Source organism: Engystomops pustulosus, chromosome 7, assembly GCF_040894005.1.
Source record: "Engystomops pustulosus chromosome 7, aEngPut4.maternal, whole genome shotgun sequence".
NCBI classification, from domain to species: Eukaryota; Metazoa; Chordata; class Amphibia; order Anura; family Leptodactylidae; genus Engystomops; species Engystomops pustulosus.
The window spans coordinates 95,011,169-95,037,923 of record NC_092417.1 but is presented as its reverse complement, the minus strand read 5'-3'; the positions used below and the strand labels follow the sequence as shown (position 1 = coordinate 95,037,923).

Below are 26,755 nucleotides of genomic sequence, written 5' to 3'. Positions count from 1 at the left end.
CAGATTCATGAAGGACATGCGCCAGAAATGCTTAATGTGGCACCCTCTGAAAACTACGCAGGCAAACTATTCTAAGTAAATGTGGGCCATTGTATAACAAAACAGCTATTGGAATATCTGTCAGAAAGCTCTGAATTGATTCTTCCCGCAGTGTCCTGGGTTTGTGACCACACTCAGAGAACCAGCAAGCTGTGATTGACAGCTCGCTGCCTCTCTGAGCTTGTGGAGTGTCAGAGATACCTTTTGAAGTGACAGATGGCTGAAGCATCCAGCCAACTATCAGCTGCAGGGATGGCATCCTGGCACTCTTGGTACTCACCTGTCTGTCCATTCAGGGCCTGATAATGAATCTTGTGGTTAGTTAAATTCCTCTGAAAAAAGTTTCTGCTATGATAACTATTTCTGCTACCTTTTACTTTTGCATGTTCTTTGACGATTCTCTTGCCTGTTGTTTTTGTAGTTAGTGGCCATTTTGGTTCTAACCCAGATTGCTTTATTATCTGTGTTTGTTTGTTGTCTGTATAATAATGTGTGTCACATACACCTGTGTGACATCAGATGACCATGGACTGATTTCTGTACAGTGCAGCTTCTTATAGATCTAGAAAAGTGTGAGGAATTAATACAAAAAGTATATTAGACGATTGTAAAACTTTTCTTTATACATACAATAATATTTGTTTGCTGAAACGGGAAAACCCCTTCAAATTGTAAAATTCACTTTGTAGACCATTAATGAAAGCTCTTCTTACAGACCTTTTTTTTCAATTATGGTTGATTGAAAGAATTTTCTGTGTTATGTAGAAGGTTAGTGTAATTTAGCTGCATTGTGATGAAATCAATTCCTTAAAAACGGAATAATTGCAAGAAAGTTTTTGTAAAATTAGCTGTATATGAGTAAGCCAATTAATATTGTGGGAATGCATAAAGAAAGGATGCCATCAATATTGATGAACCAAAATTAGTTCATTAGCAGTATTGGTTTTGTCCACAATGTTCCTTTAAGTAAAAAGTTTTGCTAAGATTTGTTGGAAAACATTCCTTATTTGGGTTACTACAAACTGATAAATCTTAAAATCTCTGCACTTGACTTTTGCTTGGGGAAGGAACAAACTAATGTCTTCTTATTGGATTTTAATGTAATATTTGAGGGCCTAACTAGCTGATGAATGGTCAGGAGCTTGGCAGCTGGAGATTGCATCTTCATCTAAACTAGTTACCTTGCCCAAGGCTTCAGAAATCTTGATCTGGTCACTGAACATCTTGCACCTCAGGGTCACTTGTCCTTAATATCACCTACTGCCATCTACAGATAATTCTCAAAGCTCTTAGATGGTAATAACCAAAGTATCCAATGTAATGAGTGAACTAATTGGTGTTTACATCTAAGAGCACTGCTAATCTGTTACATGACTACATAAAAGATGTCCCAATATCACCAGTGTAGCTGCAGCTACTTCCCCATATTGAGGTGACATATTCCTCTGTTATTCCAACAGGTAAGCTCCCATATTCAGATTCACTACCTTATTACAAGACAAATCAGTACCAATTAAAGGGATATTACATACTATATCAGCATATAGCTGAGAAAATCTCTGTGGAATGGCAACTGTGCTGTTCATTTTTAAATCAACTGCATTATTATTATTATCAAATTCTCATGACAAAGGTGAGAATAAGTCCTATTAAATAACAATAAGACTAATCCTCTAATGGATAGGCAGGCACATCCTAAGTCAATGTACCATAAGAAGAGATGAAAATCTTTAAATTTAAAGGTAATGTATTGGAGACAATTTTCTTTCTGCTTCACTTAAATCGAAAATAATTTACTTTACAAACACTATTAATGAAAAAATCTCCTACAATCTTGGGTATACAGTGCTTGTTGAGATATGTGTTTCCATAGTTACCCACAGGGATGGATTGGACATTGATTGGACATTGAATCACAATGGGTCGATTAGTCATGATGCCAGGAAGGTCTGTGGGCCAGCAGACAACCCAGACTACATCATATTTCTAAACTTACAGAACCTGGGAAGACATAGCTAAGGCCATATTATAGTTGGTGATGCATAATCCACCAGAGCTGAAACTACTCTTTACATTGGCTCTCTGCAGGTGAAAAAAATGGCTACATTGATTGTATGACCTTGGTCTATGATATATATATATATATTGTCAGGCTGCAGGGGTAGTGGACCCACTGGACCACCACGGAACAGAGGAGCGTAGTCAGGAACAGAACCGGGGTCACAAAGGAAAATCACAATAACAGCAGAGGGCATAGGAACAATGCTTTCTCTAGTGCAGAAGGCACGAAGATCCGGCAGGGTGTGAAAGGAGAGGCTGGGCAATAATAGATTCTGGGAAAGGCCAGCACCAATCAATGGTGCGCTGACCCTTTAAGTCTTTGAGAGCCGGCGCACACACGCCGTAGGAGTCGGGAACTTGCACGCACGCTGAAGCCGGAACAGAAACAGGGACAGGCAAGTGGCACACGGTGAGGGGCAAGGGAGCAACTGTGACATATATTTATCTGTATATACCAGTATTTAACCTCATAGGTGCTATCAATGGTTATGCGTATATTGCATTACAGAGGACCCCACCCTGTATGGAGAGGGCTTAGATGTTAAGTAACTTGGGCAGGAGCACTATGTCAAAGCCTACAAAGGCTGTTACCTGACATTTTATCTCTGATTTTTCCATTCTACTTTCTCTCAGCTATCACATTAGTATTCCTGTTGTATAATCCTGTTAAATTACCACAATATGTTTTCCACAAACACAGAGACTTTGTGGGATTTTTGCATATTTATACTTTGCCTCCCCATTCTAAAAAAAAAGAAGAGATAAAGAAGGTGTTGGCGCCTTTCTTATCTGAAAATATATTTTGAAAAAGAAAACTAATTGTCTTTTCATTAACCAGCACAAACAAATAGACAAGATCAAAGACAACAAATTAGCTTTGTGTTGTGCAGAACAAATACATCCGCACATGCCGCAGAATGCGTTCACTTCTTCTCTCCAGCCGACCACAGGGTTTATTTCCTGACACCAGCACTGAGATTGCATCTTGATTTTTTTTCTGTCACTTAAAGGAATGCAAATTTTTATCTGCGGCTCACCGTACTTCTGAAAAACCCACCACTTTACTTGCAAATAGGAGGCAGCTTTTAGGAAAATGGATGCCGCAGAGAGTATACTTAACAGACATTGCAAGAGATAATGAGGTCTGCTTTGCAAAACAGATGTATAGTGTATCCCATATCAGACAGAATGTATCAGTGGGAATACAAAGAGTAGACACAAAGCTTTCTGTGCTGCCTCATATTTATTATGGAGGGTGGTAGGGGACTGGAGACCTTTATTCAACTACATGTCCAGTTTATTGTCATTAAGGACAATTACAGTTGGACAAAAAAGGACTTTTAATTGCTGTGTATCCTGCGTTGTCAGTAAGACAGATCGGTCTTCTGACCTGCTTTACTACTGCTTGTCTTTCTAGTGCAGAAGTTCAAGCAGGAGAAGTTGAAAAAGTTATCAAAATACTTCCCTAATTTTACAACATTGATTGTGATTGCAGATTCAAAATCTAATGAGCGAAGGGTGTTTACATTTATGGGAGCGGAGCATGCAGTACCTTACAATACACATAACACAGCAGAGTCATTTGCTTTTGGCTCTATCCACTGTGTAATGAATGTCTGGTAGGAGTTAGCTTCCCACAGCTTAGATTTTGATCGGCCGTAAAAAAATGGGGTGGGACACTGAAGTCCCTTCTAAGGTGAAGCTAATTTATAGGCACAACAAATCTAAAGCATACCTCATTTTTTATTAGTACACAGTACACAATGGGTTCCTTTTTTTCCAAACATTTAGTTCTTTGTAAACTTAATTTTCTAGTTTTTCTCTTCAAGATCTAAAAGTTGTCTGGTGGGTTGAAACCTAGCTGCTATGACTCACTTCTCAACCACTGCTGAGTTTCTGCTAGCATTGCTAGTTCATTTATTACAGATTTCAGGGTTGAAGGGAGGATACGAAGAGGCAAAGTTCCTCTTGAGAATTTTCTCCAGTGAAATAAATTATACAGTTTTTTCATTTAACAGCCACCACTAGGTGGAGCTCACAATTGCCCTACAATGAAGTCAGTATGCCATGCCAGGTCTCTAGTGGTGGTTCCAGGCTGCTAGAATCATTCTAAATATATGTTCTTGCACAGGTTATTAAAGGGGTTATCCGAGACCCTGCCCACCCGTCCCCCTATACCCAGCGTTGTATCACACCGGGACAAGTGAGCACCACCTTGGCTAGTGGTAAGCTGAGTGCAGCGCGGCTTCCTTGCCCCTGTTTGTTTACATGGGGCAAGGACAGAGAGATCGCAGCACTGAAGGCAGGGAGGGTGCTGGGTGGTAAGTACATATTTATTTTTTTTAACCCACCCCATCACAGCCACTAATGGGTTTTTTATATCCTCGGATAACCCCTTTAATACATTACTTTCAATATCAATCTAACTTGGGAATACATATTACCTATCAATCACCAGTTTGGCTGTGCTCAATATTTATATTTAATAATAATAATAATAATTTTTTATATAGTACACACAGATTACGCAGCGATAAACAGAGCTTGCCAAATTGTCTCTGTCCCCAATGGGGCTCACAATCTAATCAACCTACCAGTATGTTTTGGAGTGTGGGAGGAAACATGAGGAAACCCATGCAAGCACGGAGAGAACATACAAACTCTTTGCAGATATTTACCCTGGGACTTGAACCCTGGTCCCCAGTGCTGCAAGGCTATAATGCTAACCACTTACCCATCGTGCTGCGCATAATCATTTTTTATCCCTATTCTTTTGAATCCTTTTGCTTCAGAGAATCCTAACAGTACTAACACATAATGCTGTCCATTTGGTTTCAGATAGAATTCTATCAAGAATATTTTTGCAGACTGCATTTCTCTTTTTGATGGAGACCTAAATACAATAGAGCAATCCTAAACAAAAAAATCTGTATAGCATCAGAATGCACAGTAGTTTATATTCCCTTTCACTGCAGTAAACCTTCATTATATTACCCCTACAGCGAAGGTATGCTTTAATTGTAAATTACAGATCATTAAGGTAATCTATTGAGAAACTGGTGGAATTTTGCTCATCCCAAGGCTCTGTGATAAATGGAAGCAAAAGCTGAGCATTTTGCTACTCTTCTCCTCAGTATGACTTCAAGTACAACAGGGATTATGCTGCTGTGTGACTGCAGGCTTTATTTTAGCAGTGGATATTCTACATTGCATTAACTGTGCTTAACATGCACTGAAGCACTCGCTGCACTGGGTGAGAGGCTTCTCGTTCACTGTTTTATTGTCAAGAGGAAGACATTAACTTGATATATTCTCATCAACATTACAAGCTGTTTTGTTTAACGGCAGAGTAAACATGGTTCTTAAAGTGATATCACTGTTTATACGCTGCAAAATTGTGCAATTCAACTCAATATTCATGATCATGCAACCCCCACAAGACAGTGCCTTATAAAGGGGCATGACACAGCTTGTATTTATTGGATTGATGGAATGCTTATTAAGACTAAAGCATCAGTTTTAATCCAACAATAAGCCAATGGAAAAATGGGGTGATCTGAAGAGCTCATGCATTCTAGAAAGAGTCATTTCTATGCCGGTACTTTATAGAACCAACTCAATAATGCCTGGGTTTAATGGAACTGAGCAACACAACTCAAAAATCATTCTATTCCACAGGGGGGGTCTAAGACCAATTACATTGTGGGACAATCATCAATTTTGGAGCATGGTCCTTGCTTTTGGCATATAAATCGTGCTATAATTTACACTGGGATGTTAAATTGTGGTGCAAGGGTTAAATGAATTGGCGCACGTTCGAAAAATATCTAGGCTAACTACATATTCATGAAGGTGAAATAGAACTCCGTAGACCAGTTTTTAGCAGCTCTAACTATGCGACAAACAAACTGTCGGGAAACTAGTAATGCAGGAAAAGTGTCGGAATTGCAAAGCTGTGTCCAAATTGTGCGCTCCTTCCAAAAAAAGCATGAGTGTCAAAAAAGGACCAATACTGTTGCACCAACACTTCATAAGTAAGGTGCAAAAGGTACAGCAAGGGTGTGGTGTGGATAGCTACTCAACTTACGAACTTGATATCCTTTTTACCTGGTCTATGGGACCAGCAAAAGTCAGAAACATGCATATTGGGTGTGGCATAAGTATTAAAGTTTACTAAGGTTTACTAAATGCGAAAGTCATGGATTAAATAGAGTAGAGCAACTTAAAACACTGGCTTGAAAGACTTTGGGGAATATTTCTTAGTATGATGCTTTCCCTCAAACCATGTTTGATTCCCTCCTCTGGTGGCCCATACCACCCCAAGACACATCATAGCTACCTCTCAAGGTCATTCTGAAGGATTTATAGAGGTTAAGACTCTATCCAGCCATTTCATAAATCTTTTAATTCACAATACTCCTTATATATCCAAAAATCGCCCATTGAACCTTGTCGGCAGTGAAATGACGCCATTACTTGTGAACAAGCTTCCTATAATAATATCATCAAGAAATCATTTGCTGCCAAAAGCTTTCAAGCTTTTTTTTAATACTTCAAATAATAATATTTTCCCAATGGAAAGCAAATGTAGCCAGCTCCAAGCCATAAATGAAAATAAACCTTTAATCTTGGCCAGAACTAATGTACAGATACTGCCGGATAATTCTGCTGCTCTGCCCATAATCGGTTGTGCACTACATAATTAAGTACCATGTTAAAGAAGCAGCAAATTGTAATGCCCGTGTAAGTCATTTATAATTGAGTCCTTAATGTCACTTGAAGGACCTGCCTAGAGAACTTGATCTACTCACCGCTGCCCCTAGTGTCCAATGATGGAAGTATTCATATTTTATATGGAACATATTGTATATGTACACGCTATGCAGGATATAATTTTATAGCTCTAGATTTATTCACTGTAATATTTTCACTTCATTCCACATAAAAATATAATGTTTTCTGAGACTTATTGCAGTCTCTATACTTGAATTGTCTAAATAAAATGACTCTATAAACTTTGGGGTCTCGGTGCATCTCAATTTATTGTGGACTTTACTACATACATTACAAGCTGTATATAATGGAGGCTTATTAAAGTTTTATTTTCTGGTTTATTCTGGATGCTCCCCCTCCCTGTGTCCTCTATAAATATGTATGAAATCAGGTAAATATCACGCCCTTGGTTCAGTTAATATGAAATGTGCTGTGTACGGTAGATGACCCCAGTGGGCTCTGCACAAACCACTAATATAGTGCACAGAAAGTTTCATATTCTGTCAATTTATTTCTATATATCACAGAAAATATTGTAGGTAATAGAATTTACAAGCAGCATCATACTCCGACCCTGGGAATTCATATAATACAATTTCCCGTCTAAGAAACTGGCAACAGCCGCATCTTCCCAACATCTACTGACATTTACAATATGTGTTGTGTTCTTGAGGTCAGAAAGAATCTCCATCCCCCAACACACATTTTGCTCCATTGAAATTCTGTTTGCATATGTCTTATTAATATTTGATTCTGAATATAGTGATTACATGCGTCTAAGGTGAGATAATCTGATGTTGCACAAGTGGATATATCTTTCAGCTAAACTTATTACAGTATGTTATAATGATCCTCCCAGAGAATAATATGCCTTTCTATCACTACTTATAGGTCACATTTTTTTCATTCGCACTGTGGTAAGGGAATTTATCATCAGGAATCACACATTTTCACCAAATGAAAAATTCCTATAGACTTTTCAATATTATTACCCTATCTGCTTTTGTAATGAACATTACTGCTTCCAAAAGTAGACCTGGTTCCCTGCCAGCTAACTGCATGACGTAATTGTGGTGTACGAGTCCCTGTGTTGTCATCTACTTTCCTTTTCCCTCCCTCATCCATAGGTTAGCTGACAGAGATTTGCTTGGAGGGAGTAAAAGCAGTAATGATCTCAATGACATGTTCCCTTTTAGTAACATACCAGCAAGTTGTTGATGCTGCATCAAATTAGCTCATTTTCCCCTGCAGGCATCCGCCATATTGATGCACAGTAGAGTCCCACAAAGTGGATTGATACAATTCACTCTCATTACACATGACATGCCACCAGAAAAACACCAAGCCTTTTTGCTGGTACTGCCATTCAAAACATTCTGCCACCGTCTGTGATTTGAGTAATGGGGATAGTGATATCCTTCTGCAACAGGATGAGAGAGACCACCAGAGGCTTATCAAGGGGCTTATCAAAGACTGTAGCAATTGACTAGACTCTACTGTTTTTACTCACATTTTGTGCCCAGACCTTGTAAGAACCAATGGCGGTTTAAGTGTCCCATGGGCCGTGCAATGTTCACATGACTAGGGCCCCCCAGTGTCCAAACCAATAAGTTAAGACTTGAGCACTACTCTATATCCTCTATATACTCTATATCATCAATCTTTCACTGTTCATAAAAGATATTTAATGATGAACTTCAATAGTGCTCTTATAACCCATCTATTTAGGAAAGCCGATCCCATTCCCTAACTGTATGAAACCCTCCACCTCGACTACCATCCAGACCAGATCTCCCAGACAGTGTAGGAGATGTGGATGCTGCCCCTGGCCCAGCCTCTGTGCTCTGCAGCTGAACTGCCCCTCATACTATAAATACTCACATATAGGCCGAGGCTCCTAAATTTACCAGAAAGAAAAAAACAACTGGAATGTCCACCCCAGATGCCCCCTTTTTATTGAAATGTTCAGCCCAGATGCCCCTTTAACTAAATGTCCACCACAGATGGCACCTTTTAATGAAATGTCCACCCCAGATGCCAGTTTAACTAAATGACCACCACAGATGGCCTCCTTTAACTAAATGTCCACCACAGATGAACCCCCTATAACAAAATGTCCACCCCAGATGGCCCCCTTGAATAAAATGTCCACTCCAGATGCCCTTTTAACTAAATGTCCACCAAAGATGGCCTCCCTTTAACGAAAAGTCCACCCCAGATTCCCCATATTAATGGAATGTCCACATCTGGGCGCTATTGAAATATAAAAAACCTATACTCACTTTCCGACTTCTTGTTCCCAGCCCCACGACTCCATCTTCTCCTGGTAGCTCCGTCTTCAGGCCCGGGCTAATAGCTTTGTTGTGGCAGTGTTGCGCCCGTGACGTCATAGTGTAAGTACCCGTGCGGCACATACACTATGACGTCACCCAGCCACGACACTGCCATGTCATAGTGATGCGCTGGGGTCGGAAGAGCAGAAGACAGAGCCATGGGGTCGGGGAGAAGAAGTCTAAAGGTGAGTATAGATTTTTTTTAAAGACTGATGGCAGATCTTCATATAAGGCCCGGGTATACTGCCTACATGAAGATCCGCCATGGTGGTCCCAAAAGTAGTGTTAGAGAGTTTTTTTTTATTTCACTGTGGAGGAAATTTCTTTGTATATTTTTGTCCGGAAAATGTGTATTGAATTTTAAAATTGTAATATTTTTTAAGGTCATGATGTTGTTATCTATGCTGTAATATTTCCACACCCTCAGTATCTACTGTCCTGAAATCTCCTGTAACATCTTATTATCCATACAAGAGTAAGGTAACACCTACAGTCAATAGGTAACACAGTAACCAAGTACCTCCAGGTTACGATTTCCAAGTTACTGCTGTAAATCCGATACCTACTGCAGCACAGAATGATGGCCTCCCCTTGTAATCAAGATTAGATTAAAAAGAAAATCTGCAATCAGAAAATTTAAAACACTAAATTTAATGGCTGACAGTCCCTGAAAGAGTTAGAGCACGCGCTTAGCACTGTCACATCTCCCTTCTAGTCATTTAAATAACAGTTGTTTTTCATTTCATCCCATTTGACATCTTTTCTGTTATTTTCTATAACCCGTCAGATCTAGAATGTTTTGTGGTTATTAAAATAATTGTCAGTATTTTCACAAACCATGTATTTAGATGGCATACCCTCTGTGCAAAGCGTCTGTCGATCTTTGGCAAATTGTACTTAAACCTTACAATGAATTTAAAAGCCATCTTCACACTTTTTCCCCAGACAACAGTCTCTTTGTTTCACTTGTTGTTTTATTTTTGGAGCTGAACATTTTTCGGCTTTCTTTCTTCTCTGATTGTGGCAACAATGACTGTATGTTATAGGTGAGACTAGCTTACTTCTTTATCTAAATAGGCCAATAAATTGACCAAATAGAGTGAGTCCTATTTTAAATGACCACATAGTTTCTCGAAATAAATTGTAATTACCATATTTACTGTATAAGTATATATAAGTATATGCTGACCCAGGTATAAGGCCCCTAATTTCCCCACAAAAAAGGGGAAAACCTGCATTGGTCACAGCCTCCCCCCAGCATATAGCTAGCCAGTCCCCTGACCCCCAGTATATAGCCAACTCTGTACCCCAGTATACAGCCATCCCCCTAGCCGATTATACAAGTTGCCCCCTGCCCCATTTTACAGCCAGCCCCCTGCTCCATCTTACAGCCAGCCCCTGCCTCATTATACACCAGGCCCCGCCTTGTTATACAGCCGACCCCCCCGCCCCATTATACAGCCGACCCCCCAAAGCCCTGTTATACAGCCGAACCCCCCACACATACTGAGTGATTCAGGCAGCCATGCAAAGTGGTGGAGGCCCCATGGTGCACACATTCCATGAGCCCTCCCCATAATCCAGCCCTGTATAGGATCATACCTAAAGAAGTAAGTTTTTTGCCAGTAGTTTTCTAAATGCTGATTGGGGAAGAACATAAGGACATGTGAACATAAGGACACATAAATACACATTTCTTCATGAAGATACTTACACACAAATAATCAATATATTACACATATATACAAATATCAATGCATGAAAGATAATTGTACATACCTGCACATAAATCTTTATACATACATACACACATTTAATCAATCTACACATACATACTCATACAATAACTGCATCACAGGCTGTACAGGCTGTAACACTCTGCAGGAGCATTACTCCTCTCCCTGCTCCCTCTGCATTTCTGGGAGCTACACAGTGTAACATCCTGTGAAGCTACAGCAAAGAGGAACACTGGTAATGCCCCGTCAGTGCCCTTCTGGTACATTATCATAATTTTAGGAGGAAGAGGAGCATGAATAACAAAAATAAGAAGATAAAAGATGTTTTATCATGCTTGATTTTGATGGTAGATTTAAGCTTTATTAAGCTTTTTCGCGTTTTGCATGGCTGCGACAGGTATTTAACAGGGGCCTGCTCTGGGATTGTGTCGCACATAATCGGTTTTTGCCGCAGCTGCGCTGGCCTCCATGCGACACAAATTGGGGAGCGTGCCGTCAGACGATCCGACTGATTCGGACTGAGCGTGCGATTTAAGTGCATGATCAACGGACAATGTACTTTATGGGAATTCGCTGGACCGGGTAAGTAAAGGTCCCCAAATGTTTCAAAAGACTTCTTCAGGTCCGAACAGATGTTGCCCCAATTGGTATATAACCTACCCTATTCCTCTTAAACACAGATTTAATTTTTTATAGAGAGGCTCCATCTCATTTAATTCATTTTCAACACATTCTTTTTTAATGTGTCTTATTGCTAACCATAACCATAACCGTAATGACAACATTTGTTTAAAATGAACAGATCGGCACCTTTTATAAAACATAATTTGTGTTTTAGAGGACTAGAGGTGGTTAAAAAACAATTTCCAGGAATACTGGAGCAAGTGTTTCAGAAAAATTTTGGATATGATTTGGTGCCTGAAAATATACTAATTCATACCAAACCAACGAATTATGACGACTTGTATGGTACAAAAGTGCTTAAAATTTTGGCTGATTTTTGAGTGCAAACAGAGTCAACTAATAGGAGGTGCACAAATTTAGACTGGATGGTCTTATACTATGCCAGATTTATCATTCAGTGTCAGACACAGTGATAAATAGGGCATATTATCCAGTCCATCTGTCCATCTGTCTAACCTGCAGCTAATTCAAATAAATCAAAGTTGGATAAATGTTTTAGATTCTGGCAGAGAACTAAACTGCAAGGCTCTTATCAAACTCACCCACGTTGTGCAGGTGTTTTCTTTTTCACTTTACTTTACATATACTTTATATCTGGAGGTCTGGGGGGGTTGTACTAGCTATGAGCTATATTCAATGCATGGATACTTCTATGTTTCCATAGTAACACTAACCTGAACTTAACTGGATAAAAACCAGTAATGAACAAAAGATGGCTGTCATGCTGAGTAAAATATTTTTATGGCTTTATTAAATGTATAAGTTCAGTGGTACTATACAGAACGTTATATATAGTCTTGCTTATCATTATTGGAACCCATGAAGTGTAAGTAAATAATGTGGAAAAACTTCTGAAAAAAATTAAATGAAACTATTTTTTTTCTATAGAGAATTTGTGTCATATACTAAAGAGTAAATGCAGAACAATCATTTAAAATAAAAAAAAAACAGGATGGAAAAATAGAAAAACGTAAGGCTTTCTGTGACACTTGGCACGGTTTATACTTAATAAGTGTCCAGACATATTTTGACATAAATGAGAATCACGTATAGTTAATTGTCAATGCCCATGTGACATGAATGGTAGGCCCTGTTCCTTTTTCACAATGGTAAAGACAAAGAAGCAGACTGAGGACTTCCCAACTTCTATTATTATCAGACACAAGACTTCCAATAGGAAGATCCAATAAGATTCTCTGAAGAATTTGGTATACCAGTTTCAACAGTGTGCAATGTTATTATAAAGTTTGCCAAGCATGGAAGTGTCAAGAACCTCCTTGGATGTGGGGAAAAGAAAAATATTGACAAGGGTGGTGCAAATGGTGAAAAAACACCACGTCAAACATCCAAAGAACTGGAGGCCAACCTTGGATGTCTTGGGTCTTCACAGCCTTCACAGTAACCAGGTAGAGCTCTATGGGTGAAAGCCAAGGAAGAAACCATTAGTGAAGAGAAGACATAAAAAGGAACTAGACAAACCACAATCCTTCTGGAAAAATATTCTGTGGAAGATGAAACAAAAATAGAGCTTTTTGGCAAAACAAATCAACAGTTCATTTACAAAGGACACTCCAGCAATAGTTAAGCATGGTGGAGGATCCATAATGCTGTGGGGTTGCTTTGTTGCATATGGTACTGAAGGGCTTGACCGTATCACAGGAGTTATTATATCACATAATTATCAAGAGATCTTAGAGCAAGTGTAAGAAGATAGTCAGTACATTTGTGTGTGTATTTTCTTGTTTTTTTCGACTTTTAGACTGATATATGCAGCAGCTCAGTCTATGCGGTTTTGTGGATTTTTGTTAGAACGTTTGCACAAAAGCCTCAAACTCTTCTGCAACTTCTTCTAAAGTTTTTCCTACATGTGGTCAGGACTGAAGTTTATTTGGGACTTTTAAACCATTATATGCTTTTATTATATACTACTATTATAATATTACTTTTATTTCATTCACATTTGGATTTCAAAGAGGCACAACTGTTGCGTGGCTTACACTGCTAGGTGAGTGGAAAAATCTCAAATTTCAGTGCAAATACATCAAATTTACCAAAAAAAGTCGCAAAAATAAGAGGAAAAAAAGAGAAAATTCAAAGATAAATAACCCCCAATGACGTAAAGCACTCATCCAAAAGTACACAGCAAAAAGTGACTCTATTAAAATGGCCAGCAATCAGTTTTGACCTTAATCCATTGATAATCTGAGCTGAAATCTATCATTGGGAAAAAGAACCCTGAAAATATTCCAGAACTTGAATGAACTGCAAAGGCAGAATGGGAGAAAAGCTCAGCTGAGCTACAAGAACCGGTTGACGGCCTCCATCAATGCCAAGGATGTGCAACCAAGTGTTAATTAGGGGCCTTTATTGATGCACATGCTGTTTATTCTGTTTCCATTTAGAAATTGTATCATGTAAGCTGAAAAATTGTGGCACATTTACTAGGCTGTGCGGCAGTTTTCTTTCTGACTTTGCACAGTATTTAAAAAGTGTCTGTCACACATGACAATTTTGTGGCGCAGCTGCAGTAGGCACTAGGTATCATGCGCCACAAATTAGGGGGCGTTCCGGTGCTCAGTTGGGCAGTGCATCAGATTTATCATGCAAAATTCTGACAGAAGTGTGTCGAAAGCCCAATGAAAGTTGGTGCACTCTGTAGGCGCAGGGCAGAGGGCGCCTGATTCATTAAGAACGTGTGCCAGAAATCTTGAATCTAGCGCTCTCTGCACACTACGCAGGCAAACTGTATTTAGGGGGGCACATTTGCACCGGTTTTCTGTCAAAATTTGCATGTTCTTTCTAGTGGAAAATGCTTGCACTGCTATCTAAGAAGTGTCTGTGCCACAAATGTGTTGCATGCAACCGTTTTGTGGGGCAGCAGCACTAGGCATCATGTGACACAAATTAGGGTGCTCAGTCGGATTTATCATGCAAAGTCTGTTGCACACCCTATGTTAAAAGTTGGTGAACTCTGTCCGGCCAGTGCAGGGAAGTGACAGATTCATCATTTCTGGCTCACTTTCTTAATGAATCTGTTTCACTGAGCAAAATACACAGGCAGAGACATTAGTGCCCCAATGTGTTTTAGTGTTGTATTACTTTGGATGACTAACTAAAAATAATTTTGGTACATTTGCATCTATTTCTAGAGATATTGTACTGTCTATGAAATGAATGGAGGGAAGCACTGTATTCCTTACAGGTGTAGCAGTGCAGAAGTTGCCATTTCTCAAGTTTGGGCCTTTAAAAAGAAATAGCCAATCAGATTCTTTATAGTGAATATACCATCCATGTGTGTAGCAATCTTGTCATTTCTATGAACTATGAATTCTTTAATTGAAAATGAACAGGATACTTGGCATTAGAGATAAGGGAACCATCAAAGATTTGTATAATGTCAATTTTTTTTAATTCTGTTTCCAAACCCTACTGTATCGCAAGTGGCAAATTCATTGATATCATAACTCATCATTGAAGTTGTGAATTTATTTTCACCCCACACAGCATTATTCAACATGGTCACATGATTGTGCACCTCATATACTAAGAGGCTTATTATTTAAACCCTAAGAGGTATTATGTAAACCCTTAAATAAGTTTTTTCTAATTTTTTTAATTGTCTTACAAGCAACCATTTACACTGCAGCTTGTTACATGGTTCCATGTGTGGCTCCCTGTTTACTTAGTGTGCTTCCATAATTTTTATGCTACTTATAAAGTTTAACTTTGCTTTGGACGACTGGCAGCAGGTTGTGAAATGTTCATGAATAGCTGCTCCGTTGTAAGGGACATTGATGTCTGTATTGTTAGCTGGTTTATATGCAGTAATTAAAATATCATATTCTGCTGTATCCTGCTGTCACGTTACCCTCTTAATACATTGTTACAGCACACAATCCATTTTATGTGTTTGTTTTAAATTCTAAGTAGCAAACTTGGGCACATGATCGGAATTCATTTTCTGCAGATTTCTTGCTTCAAGATTTTCAGTGTGGAGTATTGTAATAGCAAAAGAACTGTATATACAAAAAATGATGACCTGATCTTTTGTCATTTGTTGCTTCAGTAATTCTTTACAGGTTTTGCTTGATAATACAATATATGTTTACAAAGTGTGACAACCAACATGGCCACCAATGTTGTGTCGTGTTCTAGGAAACAGTGTACAGGGAGGACACTTGATGTAATGGAGGTGCAGAAGAGGACGGCTTAGGTCATTAGTGGAATGGGGGGATTACAATCCTCTTCCTCATAAAGGCATAACTGTTTCATTATTTACAAAAAGTAGAGTTCAAGTCCGCACAGCTTTGTGGAACCCCTAAGGAGGGGGGTGCAAAGCCCGCCAAGGTCCTGGCTTGGTTCTTACACAGATACAAATTGGAAAAAGCGAGCAGCGCTCCAGCAGCAATTGGAGTGCTGTTCACTTTTTCCAATTTGTTTCATTATTTACATAGACAGGGTTCTTTACAGTAAAAGCAATGGGACGGATTGCAGTAGCTTTTTGCCCACTCTATCTTTTCCCGGTGTACGACATGGAAATGTGACACACATGTGTGGCATCATACTGCCGCTGGGCCGCCACTGCCGTCTATGGGGAAGTATATGATGCCGCAAATTTTCTGAAGCATATACATCCCCCCAGACGGGCGTGTAAATGCACCCTAAGGCTACATTCACACGGCCGTATCCGTACTGTTTTTTTACAGGTTACATACAGCCACATTCATTTCCATGGACAATACGTCCAACCATTTATATTGCCGTATAAAAATATAGAGCATGTCCTCTTTTCTCCCGTATTTCAGTTCCGTAAGACCTAGAAGTCTATGGGGATGTATAAAATACGGGTTACATACGTGCTGCCAATGAATACGGGACTGGAGAAATCTTATGGCCGTGTGAATGTAGCCTAACACTGTAAAATATAGGAAATGTCCTATACTGTATTTCTCAGTGCAGGGTCATGGTGCATTGAGACAATGGGGCTCATTTAATAAGGGTTCGAACGCCGCACTTTCTACGGGTTTTTCGAATATTTCTGTTTTGCGCCGAATTGCCCCGGGATTTTGGTGCACGCGATCAGATTTTGGTGCATCGGTGCCAGCTTGCATGCGACAGAAATCGGGAGGCATGGCCGTCAAACAACCCGACGGATTCGGACAAACCGCGGAATTTAAAAAAGGATTTGTGTCGTAAGATCAAGCTCTCACATGCACCGTGAAGAAGAAGGTAAACTCCGGCAGACCTCGGCGCAGCAGCGACACATGCAGGAACTCGGACACATGATGTTAGTAAATTGTGCTGGACCTGAATCCTCAAAATTGCATTAAAGAGTTTGTAGACATAGATGCCTTCATGCAATTTTGATTCAAACTGAAACATTTTATAAAAAAAATTGACTTTGATAGCAAAAAAATGTTCTCCAAGCTGAAAATATTTACCTTCTCATCTCCTAAATGTATTAGATAGACATGTGCAGAGTTCACAAATGTCCCATATTGATATGTTCACATATGTTCACATAAATAAATCCACATACTATCGCTAAAACTGTAATAACTAGATATCTGCATTGCAGCTAGAAATTTTAAGACAGTCACAACCTGCAAAATATAGAAATAAAACAGAATAAACAGTAAATGCGTCAAAAAAATTTTGAAAGCAGACAACCAGGCGATGCATTTGGCAATTAAGATTCAAAATTTCCTCTAAAATATGTACAAATCCAGATACTTATAAAAAGAAAATATACTTTCCTAAAACAGTAAGATGTGAGGAGATCATACAGACCCCACATGTGTATATTCACCAAAATATGCAGCAAAGGGAACGTTAAATTCACAGGGGACACCAAACAATTTTTGCAGAAGATTGCACTGAGCTTCACACAGATCTATCATTGCATGCTCCTTACACAATGGTAACCCAAATAACAACTATATATCCATAAACCCTCTAATGAGATAACAAAAGTCATGTTTAGATGTGCGCCAATGTATTATCCGCACAATAACAGAACCCTCCGCGTTTCCTAAGAATGAGAGTGAGAACTTATAACATAGGTGTAAGTAATGGAGGACGGTGTGAAATAAAAACTTTATTCCAGAACATGTGTTTTTGGTGTTACATATAGAGTTATGGACATGTTCTGGGTCGCGGTGTTAATATATAATAGCGACATTAGGCGAGGAGGATCGTATGTTCATCGTATCAGTCAATTTTCACCAAAAAAACTATCACGAAAAAAAAGGCAATAAGAGAGAAATTGTGTTTTTAGATAGTTCTGCAAAAAGAAGGGTTAAAAACATGAATATTAGTTGATATTATTCCTCCTCAAAATGTAGTAACATATAAAGTGAATATTTGCATTATCTGTGAGGTGCAGCAGCTCCTGTGTGCAGCAAATTCTCTCTGTAGCCTGATGGCTAAGAATCTGGAGGGGAGCATCACTTCAGGGGGCTGTATCTTTGGCTCTGTGACACATAGAACCTATTTTCTTTTTTCGTATGAAAGAAAAGAGTCTCCTCTTTTATATAAATCTAAATTTGTGTTTCTAAGTGTCAGGAAAACGGAGATATTAACTGTTAAACTGCCGTCGGGAGTGATTTCTATATATAAAAATGGCATCTGATATTCTCACTTTAAACCTGAATATTTTTGGATCCATGGCGCCTAGAAACACAATTAAAGATTCATTTGAAAGAAGAGATTCTCCTTTTTCAGCCTGAGTACATTTAAGGGGGTATTCTGTATAAACAATTCTTTTGTAACATCCTGCCGAATTCCTGTAGAATAGGAATTATCCCTGATCAGTCCATCAACTATATAAGTGAGCATTGTCTATGTATTTGTAATAGAAATCTGTGTGTTAGAAGTATTCATATATTCATGAAGTCCCCCATGATAAGTACTTCACCTTGCTCTCATTTCCTCTGCTGCCTCCATTATATTTGGAGCCTTATAACAAACCCCTAGTAATATTTTATTATTCTTTTTCCCTCCTCTTATCTCCACCCATAGGGACTCCACATTTGCGTTACTGATGTCATCTCGCAGGACGGGCTTGAGGCAAGAATTCAGATATATAAACAAACCCCTCCCCCTTTTTTATTTATACGATCCTTTCTAAAAAGACTATAACCACATAGTAACAGCCCAGTCATAGCTACTGTCCAGCCATGTCTCGCTGATACCCACTATATCATATTTCCGCTCCAACATCAAGAGTTCCAGTTCCTCCATTTTGTTTGTGAGGCTTCTGGCATTTGTGTACATACACTTTATATGGTTTTCCCTGTCTGTATATCTTTTGTCCTTATACCCCAATCTCATTCCAGCCCTCCTTCCTCCCCCATGGACTCTGACTCTTCCCAGCTCTCTATGTACACTGTCTATTTGCCCTGCACAAGTGTAGTTGCCCTCCCCCCAGGTCTCTAGTTTACACACTCCTCCAACCTTCTAGCCATTTTATCCCCTAAAACAGCGGCCCCCTCCCCATTGAGGTGCAGCCCATACCTACTGTAGAGCCTGTAGCTGACAGAAAAGTCAGTCCAGTTCTCCATGAACCCAAAACCCTCCTTCCTACACCAACTTTTGCGCCATTTATTTACCTCCTTGATCTCCCGCTGCCTTTCTGTTGTGGCACGTGGTACAGGCAGTATTTCGGAGAAAATTACCTTTGAGGTCCTTGCCCTGAGCTTATGGCCTAAATCTCTGAAATCATTTTTAAGGACCTTCCACCTACCTCTTACTTTGTCATTAGTGCCAATGTGGACCATGACTGCTGGTTCCTCACCAGCCCCTCCCAGTAATCCGTCAACCCGATCCGCAACATGCCGAACCCGAGCACCCGGCAAACAACACACTGTTCGGTATGCACGGTCTTTGTGATAGATTGCCCTGTGTGTTCCCCTAATAATCGAATCTCCCACTACCAGCACCTGTCTGACCTTGCCTGTGCTCCCATTAACCTTCTTACTGGAGCAGACAGTCCCCTGGTTGCTAGCGGCCACGTCTTTCTGCAGCATTGCTACCCCAGAGCTGATATCCCCCTCATCCGCCAGCCTGGCAAACTTATTGGGGTGCACCAAATCAGGACTAGACTCCCTGCAACTCTTCCCTCTACCCCGCCTTCTACATGTTACCCAACTAGCTGCCCCCTCACTCTGCACCTCCATACTTCCCTCCCCACACCCATCTTCCCCAGAGAGTTTGTGCTCCAGGAGCAGCAAACTTTGTTCCATATTATCAATTGCCCGCAGCCTTGAAACTTGCTCATTTAGATCCAGAATCTGGGCTTCCAGGTGAGCAATTTTCACACACCCCACACAGCAGTATTCCCCCTCGAACGGCTGTTCAAGGAAAGCATACATGGCACAGGATGTACACTGTGTAGCAATGCCACTTATGGAGTCCATTGTTCTAATGGGGATTACAATAGAAATATGCACAGAAAGAAGAATTTACAGTCAAAGTAACACAAAATACAGCAGTTACCTGCTAAAGCCCCTCAAACTTAAGTCCCTTAAACCTAAGTCACACTTAAGACACTGCACACAGTTCGGATCAATGCACACTCGCCGCCAAGCTCACACACTCGCTTTTCTGATGCTTTTTTTAAAGGTTATATGTCACAAAAATCTGCAGAGCTCACTGCAACAAGATCTGGCTGCAAACCACCAAACAAACTGACCACAGAAGTATATAAAGGCTGCTAATTAGATAGCCACACCCCACTATTAACTAGGCAGCACCTGTGACTATACTGTCTAGATAAGCAAGGTGAATGCCTCCCTCTACCCCCCACACAATATACAGATTATGCAAGTAAAATACCTTCAGATCTACTTGGTTGCAATAAAAATCACACAATGAATATCAGGAAATAAAAATGTAAATGCACTTATCTATTTGTTGCTGGATCCAAAAAGTACTCCTTCCCTTAAACCTAAGTCACACTTAAGACACTGCACACACTTCGGATCAATGCACACTCGCCGCCAAGCTCACACACTCGCTTTTCTGATGCTTTTTTTAAAGGTTATATGTCACAAAAATCTGCAGAGCTCACTGCAACAAGATCTGGCTGCAAACCACCAAACAAACTGACCACAGAAGTATATAAAGGCTGCTAATTAGATAGCCACACCCCACTATTAATTAGGCAGCACCTGTGACTATACTGTCTAGATAAGCAAGGTGAATGCCTCCCTACACCCCCCACACAATATACAGATTATGCAAGTAAAATACCTTCAGATCTACTTGGTTGCAATAAAACTCACACAATGAATATCAGGAAATAAAAATGTAGATGCACTTATCTATTTGTTGCTGGATCCAAAAAGTACTCCTTCCCTTAAACCTAAGTCACACTTAAGACACTGCACACACTTCGGATCAATGCACACTCGCCGCCAAGCTCGTACACTCGCTTTTCTGATGCTTTTTTTAAAGGTTATATGCCACAAAAATCTGCAGAGCTCACTGCAACAAGATCTGGCTGCAAATTTGTTTCATTTGTCCAAGAAATGTAGAGAGGAAAACGTAACAATACTGTACCAACTGAGCAGGAAATGTCGGTAAAGAACATTCTTCAGAAAAGATAACATGTGAAAATTGTTTGAAGGACCAATGAAATTGAAAAAAAAAAAGTTAGAAAAAAATGTAGCTGCAGCTAGGTTACTCTAGATGGACATGCTTTTGAGTGTTTTCCATATCTTTGTTTGAAATTTGGAAAAAAAACATGTTTTTTTATACCAAAAAATATCAATTGCAATTCAAATGCTGTGCATTAGTCATATTGTACCTAGCAATTTTGAAATGAACTTGTAAAAGTTATTTTATGTGAGTTTCCTCACATGATTTGCACGGGGGGCCTTTACGTAAAGTGGCTATGTGGCTTTGCACAGCATTGCACTAGCAGTTCTGCAGTTCTATGTTTACGTAAGTAAGGTGAAGTGGCAAAAATAACCCTGTGCAATGAAAAGTCACGAAAAACCTCAAACAACAATCTTCAAAACCAATACTACAAAACCAATGATAAATAACCCCCTTAGAGTAGATACTATTCAGAGAAGAAATTTGCTTCTCTCAATTTGCTTTTCTCAAAACTAGAAGGTTAATGAGTTTATGAGAGCTCAATCAAAAATAATGCACTGCCATGGTATCTCACAGATCCAATCCGCCAGCAATCTAAATTGTAGAACCATAGAGCAAACAGCCACGAGTCCAGCACAATGCGACTGGTGGTACAAAAGCTTCTTTTATTTTTCAAAGGGTAAAACCAATGTCAGGAACATACAGCTAGCGTCACAAACCGAAGGGTTTCGGCTATTTTACCACTATTTTTATTGCATTACGCTGGACTTGTGGCTGTTTGCTCTATGGTTCTACATGCATTTGGCCGGTCTCCGAACCAGTCCTTGCACTGCAGTGAAGGAGGTGTCGTCCAGAATTTGTGGTGAGAGCCGGGATCAGAGGTACTTGTTACCTGCTGGATTTTTTCTGTGTTTTCAAGAAATTCAAATTGGCTCAAAATTCGAGCTAATACAAGGAGTCTCCTTGATGATCATCTCCCTTTTGTGAAAAAAGAGTCAAATTTCATTCACTCAACAACTGCTTTAACCCTAGGGTTGTGTCCCCATAAAGTAGGGGCCAACAATTACTTTTTTTCCTATTCTACCAGAAAAGATTAATTAGAAGATACTTACTTTCAGTCGTGTACTAAATTCCTATAGTTTATTAAATCAATCTGCTATAAAACCAAAATGGGAAAGTGCAACTTATTGATTGGGCGATGGTCTTTGAATATTTGAGAGTTTACTATTCCTTCAGGAGAGTATGGGCCCTTCACTTTGTATTTCCTTAATAGGAATAGAAAATATCTAGCGGAGGGGGGACAGTTTTCTGTCATCATTAATAATGAAATATTAACTTTGTTAAACAGCGCCTCTCGGCTTCTCCACCTTTTAATTTATGCACACCCCTGTACCATGTATCATCCTGCTCCTGGTCAGGGAATTAGGATCCGGACAGTGATGTCAGACCCAGGGGGGGGGGGGAGAGAGCGGGGCTTGGGCTGTCTCCTAGTTCCCTGACCAGCAGTAGGAGGAGGCTTGCAGTGGGGAGGTATGAATAAATTAAAAGCCAGGGAAACCAAGAGGCGCTTGGCTCCATCAGCCTGAGTGCCTCCGGCTGTTAATATTTCGTTAATAAAGATGCATGAAAACTTGTAAAAAACAGGCCCCATCCCCTAGATGGAACAAGCTTTAAAGGACATCTACCAAGCAAACTTACATGCTGGCGTGTGTGCTTCTGGCAGCTCCCACTCTTCTTTTAGCTTTGTGTGCTTTTGTTTTTACTAAAAAAGGGATTTAGAAGCTAAAAGAAGAATGGATCCTGCCAGACAGGGTACACACCAGCAGGTAAGTGTGCTGCTTGGTTTAAAATCCTTCATTCCAGTGGTAGATTTCCTTTAAAGAGGTAGCCTTGTCTCAAGATGAAGCCTTCTCCAGTTCATGACATGCTTAGACTTCATATAGAATGTATTTAGGACTGTTCTCTAAGGGTAAGATTTATTGTTTAATTTATAAAATGATCATTTTCAATGATTTTTTTTGTTAATGTTTTCAGGGACCATTGTAATGAACATGCTGGCATTTGATGCAGATGACCCCACAACAGATAATGCCGTCCTTCGCTACAACATTCTCAAGCAGACACCCGATAAACCATCACCAAACATGTTCTACATAGACCCGGAAAAGGGCGACATTGTCACAGTGGTGTCTCCAGCTCTTCTAGATCGTGAAGTGAGTGACATGTTTATTGACTTTTTACAAAATCTATTGTCTACAATTTGTTTTACGTATGAGAGAAGCAAAAATATGGCATTCCTATCATAATGTATTCAGTGTGCGAGATTGATGTTGTAATTGCATTAATTAAGATTTACATTACAATGAATTTGTAAAACAGCACCTACTGGCATCTGCAAATGAAATCAGTCAAATGGTAAAATGGATCCGATTGACTTAAACTTCATATCATAAATCACTGTCAGGATTGGTTTTTCAAGACTACTGACTGTAGTTGTACATCCTGTGGGCTATTCATCAGCCTTAAATATACTGTAGGCATGAGTACTCTTCAGTTTAGTACTTGTCATAGAGGCAGAACATCTTTTACCCTATGGGTTAATGTACTTGGACTTTAATGCTTTAATGGAAGTTGGGAGATTAGAGATTTTTTTTCCAGAAACAGTTCCACATCTGTCCAGAAGGATTTTCTGGTATTGGAACTCAGCAGTCCTTCACATCAATACTGCAATTCCAAACATAACATATGGGAGGATGCTGGACAACTCCTTTACTTTCCTAGTGAGTGAACTTTTATAGTTATAGAAAATCGGATCCTCTTTTCATTGTTCCCCAGCCACTGCAGTCTTCTTCTGCTTATTTTGCATGCATTTCCTTAGAGAGCAGATAGGAGAAGAAACATTTGGTAACACATTATTTTATGCTCTGTTGTTCTGAGGAGCAGATGATAGTCGTGCATTACTAATTTTTATTGAAAGTTTTAGACAAAGCATCAGCGACGCACAGGTATATATGAATATTCATCTGTCACAGCATTGGGCCTGATGCCAAATATTTGTCTGGTACTAATAAGCTGTTACATTTACGGTATAGACAGAATTGTTTGCGATAGAAAAACGGGTGTAGAATCAATATAGGCTTGGTATCAACCTAGTTTTTGAGTAATGGGAATTATTGTAGAACACCAAAACTGACAGGGACAAAGCATACAATGGGGCAGATTAATCAAGCTGTCTGAAAGTCAGAAGACCCTAACTCTTTGAACTGATTAATTTGTAGATATTGGGACAGATTTATCAAGCTGTCTAAAAGTCAGAATATTTCTAGTTGCCCATGGCAACCAATCATAGCTTCCCTTTAAAATATTCATGAGCACTGGTAAAACGAAAGCTGAGCTTTGATTGGTAGCCATGGGCAACTAGAAATATTCTGACTTTTAGACAGCTTGATAAATCTGTCCCAATATCTACAAATTAATCAGTTCAAAGAGTTAGGGTCTTCAAAACCCCTAAGTGTTATGTGAACACATAACCTGCATACTTACTAGACAAATCATAATGGGCGAATGCTTAAGTGCCCACAAATGCTTACTGTACGGGCAAGGGTTAAGCGCTCCCATGTTCTCAAGTCTTCTTGGCAAACAATTTATACCTTAATTGCCAAAAGGTCTTGGAACAATTAACATTTTGGCAAAGGGTCTGCAGATCACACCCATTTAGTGGCTTATGGTCTGCAGAGCATCGACAAAGGGCCTGGAGACCAAAAACAGTATGTGATAAAGGTAACGAATAATATAAATACTATAGGCAACAGATTTGTGTATTTGCATCTTACTAGAAAATCATTTTGGCTGAGATTGGTCTTTAAATATGTAGTATTAATGCTTCTTTAAAACAGCAGTGCCATCTGCTTGGCTGATAAAGCAACAACTTACCCCTCAGTTATAATTATATCACCGAGCCACGTACAGTGTAAATCCGCATATAAATGCAGAATAATGTCTGCCCGCCCGACAGCCTATCCTGGGGAGCGAAGGACTGATAAGCATCTACTGAAAGTAAATGAACATTTATGTAAATAGCAGACTCTCCGCTGGCTCTATGAAGCTGTCCTGAAGGGGGCGACCTGTTGTCCTTACTAATTAGACCTAAGCAACACGTTCTTATGTTAAACACCAACCTACCGACGTACTGAGCAGATAACAAAGCTTCAGGACTTTCCCAGAGCAACTTGCAGCGGAAATTCACTTTCCACCCCAGAACTATATTGTTCTTTGTAGATAAAACTTTCCATCCCAGCATGCGACTAAAATGAAATACAGACATCCGGATTGTTTCAGTTCTCTATCCTGACGGATGGATGGAATAAGAACTTCAGTTCTGTTTCATTTTTCTTTTTTGTGTTGTAATAAGCATCTTTAAGCAGTCAATACACTTATTACTTTACTCCATCTATATGCAAATGTTAAAACCTCTGCGCCTTTTCCTTTTTTAATGAAAAGATATTAATCTTTACAGTGAGCGATCTCGCGTTTTATACATGCGTTTTAACTTTGAAATATTCATATTTACAGGAATGGCAGACACTGCAAGGAGCGCAGTGACTCATTTCGTTGCTTGCAGGTTTTTATTGTTAGGACCTCTGTTGGAGTCTACAGAATTATTCTGACTATTGGCGTCAGTGACAGCGAGCACCTGGAATTTCTAAGTCTTAGTTCACATCTGCCTAGTAGCTTTTATATCTAATGCTGTGCCAGTTTTGTGAAATAAAAGAAACAAATGGAGTCTGTCTGAGTTCTAGTGGTGTTTTCATCAGTATATACGGTGACAGATCTGCTGAAGACGGCTCTCTGTACAGAGCCCTGAGTAGCAGTGTGAACATAACCCTAGTCATTTAAGGTTTAAATGTACTTTCTATGACATAAGAGGGGCCTTAGTTCTGGAAAGACTTAGTTACAGACTATACCAGTGATGGGCAACCTTTTGAGCTTGGTATGTCAAAATTCGCCAAAAAACCGAGCATAACTCGGGTGGTGTGTCACCTTGACCAAAAAAAAACATAATTTTGTCATATTTATAGTTTAAATAATAAATATGTATACTATTTAACTTCTAGGGTACTTTAACTGTAGGTTGTCTGATTGATCCTACCATGTACTGCCATTCTACAGTATGGCAGTATATGGGGATTTTCCCAATCATCTATTACTATGTGCAAATCACACATTGTAATAGATCGGTTACAATCAGACAGGTGTGGAAATGCTTAGTAACCTGTGAACTTTCAGTCATGAAAGTTCACAGGTTATAGCGAGGGCGCAGGCGCCGCTGTCTGCATCTCCCTTATGCCCTCTTGGCATGAAGGTGTGAGGAGCACTGATGACTGTCTTCTATCATACAGTGCACTGACCTTACTTACTATATGATAAGAGTTGTTGTCCTCCCTTGCCCCTGCTGTGGAGATGGACAGTGTAGAGGAGGCAGCTGCTGGGATATCACACAAGGCAGCAGCGATGTGACCTCTGACTGTG

At 39.6% G+C, this 26,755-nt stretch overlaps 1 protein-coding gene across 1 annotated transcript in view; it reads left to right on the top strand.

The window, feature by feature from the left end:
- Positions 1 to 26,755, top strand: part of CDH13 (cadherin 13) — a 548,360-nt gene that overhangs the window by 355,740 nt on the left and 165,865 nt on the right. The window contains exon 7 of the mRNA XM_072117266.1: positions 23,261 to 23,439. Within this exon, the coding sequence (XP_071973367.1) occupies positions 23,261 to 23,439 (179 nt within the window). The remainder of the gene's footprint in view (positions 1 to 23,260; positions 23,440 to 26,755) is intronic.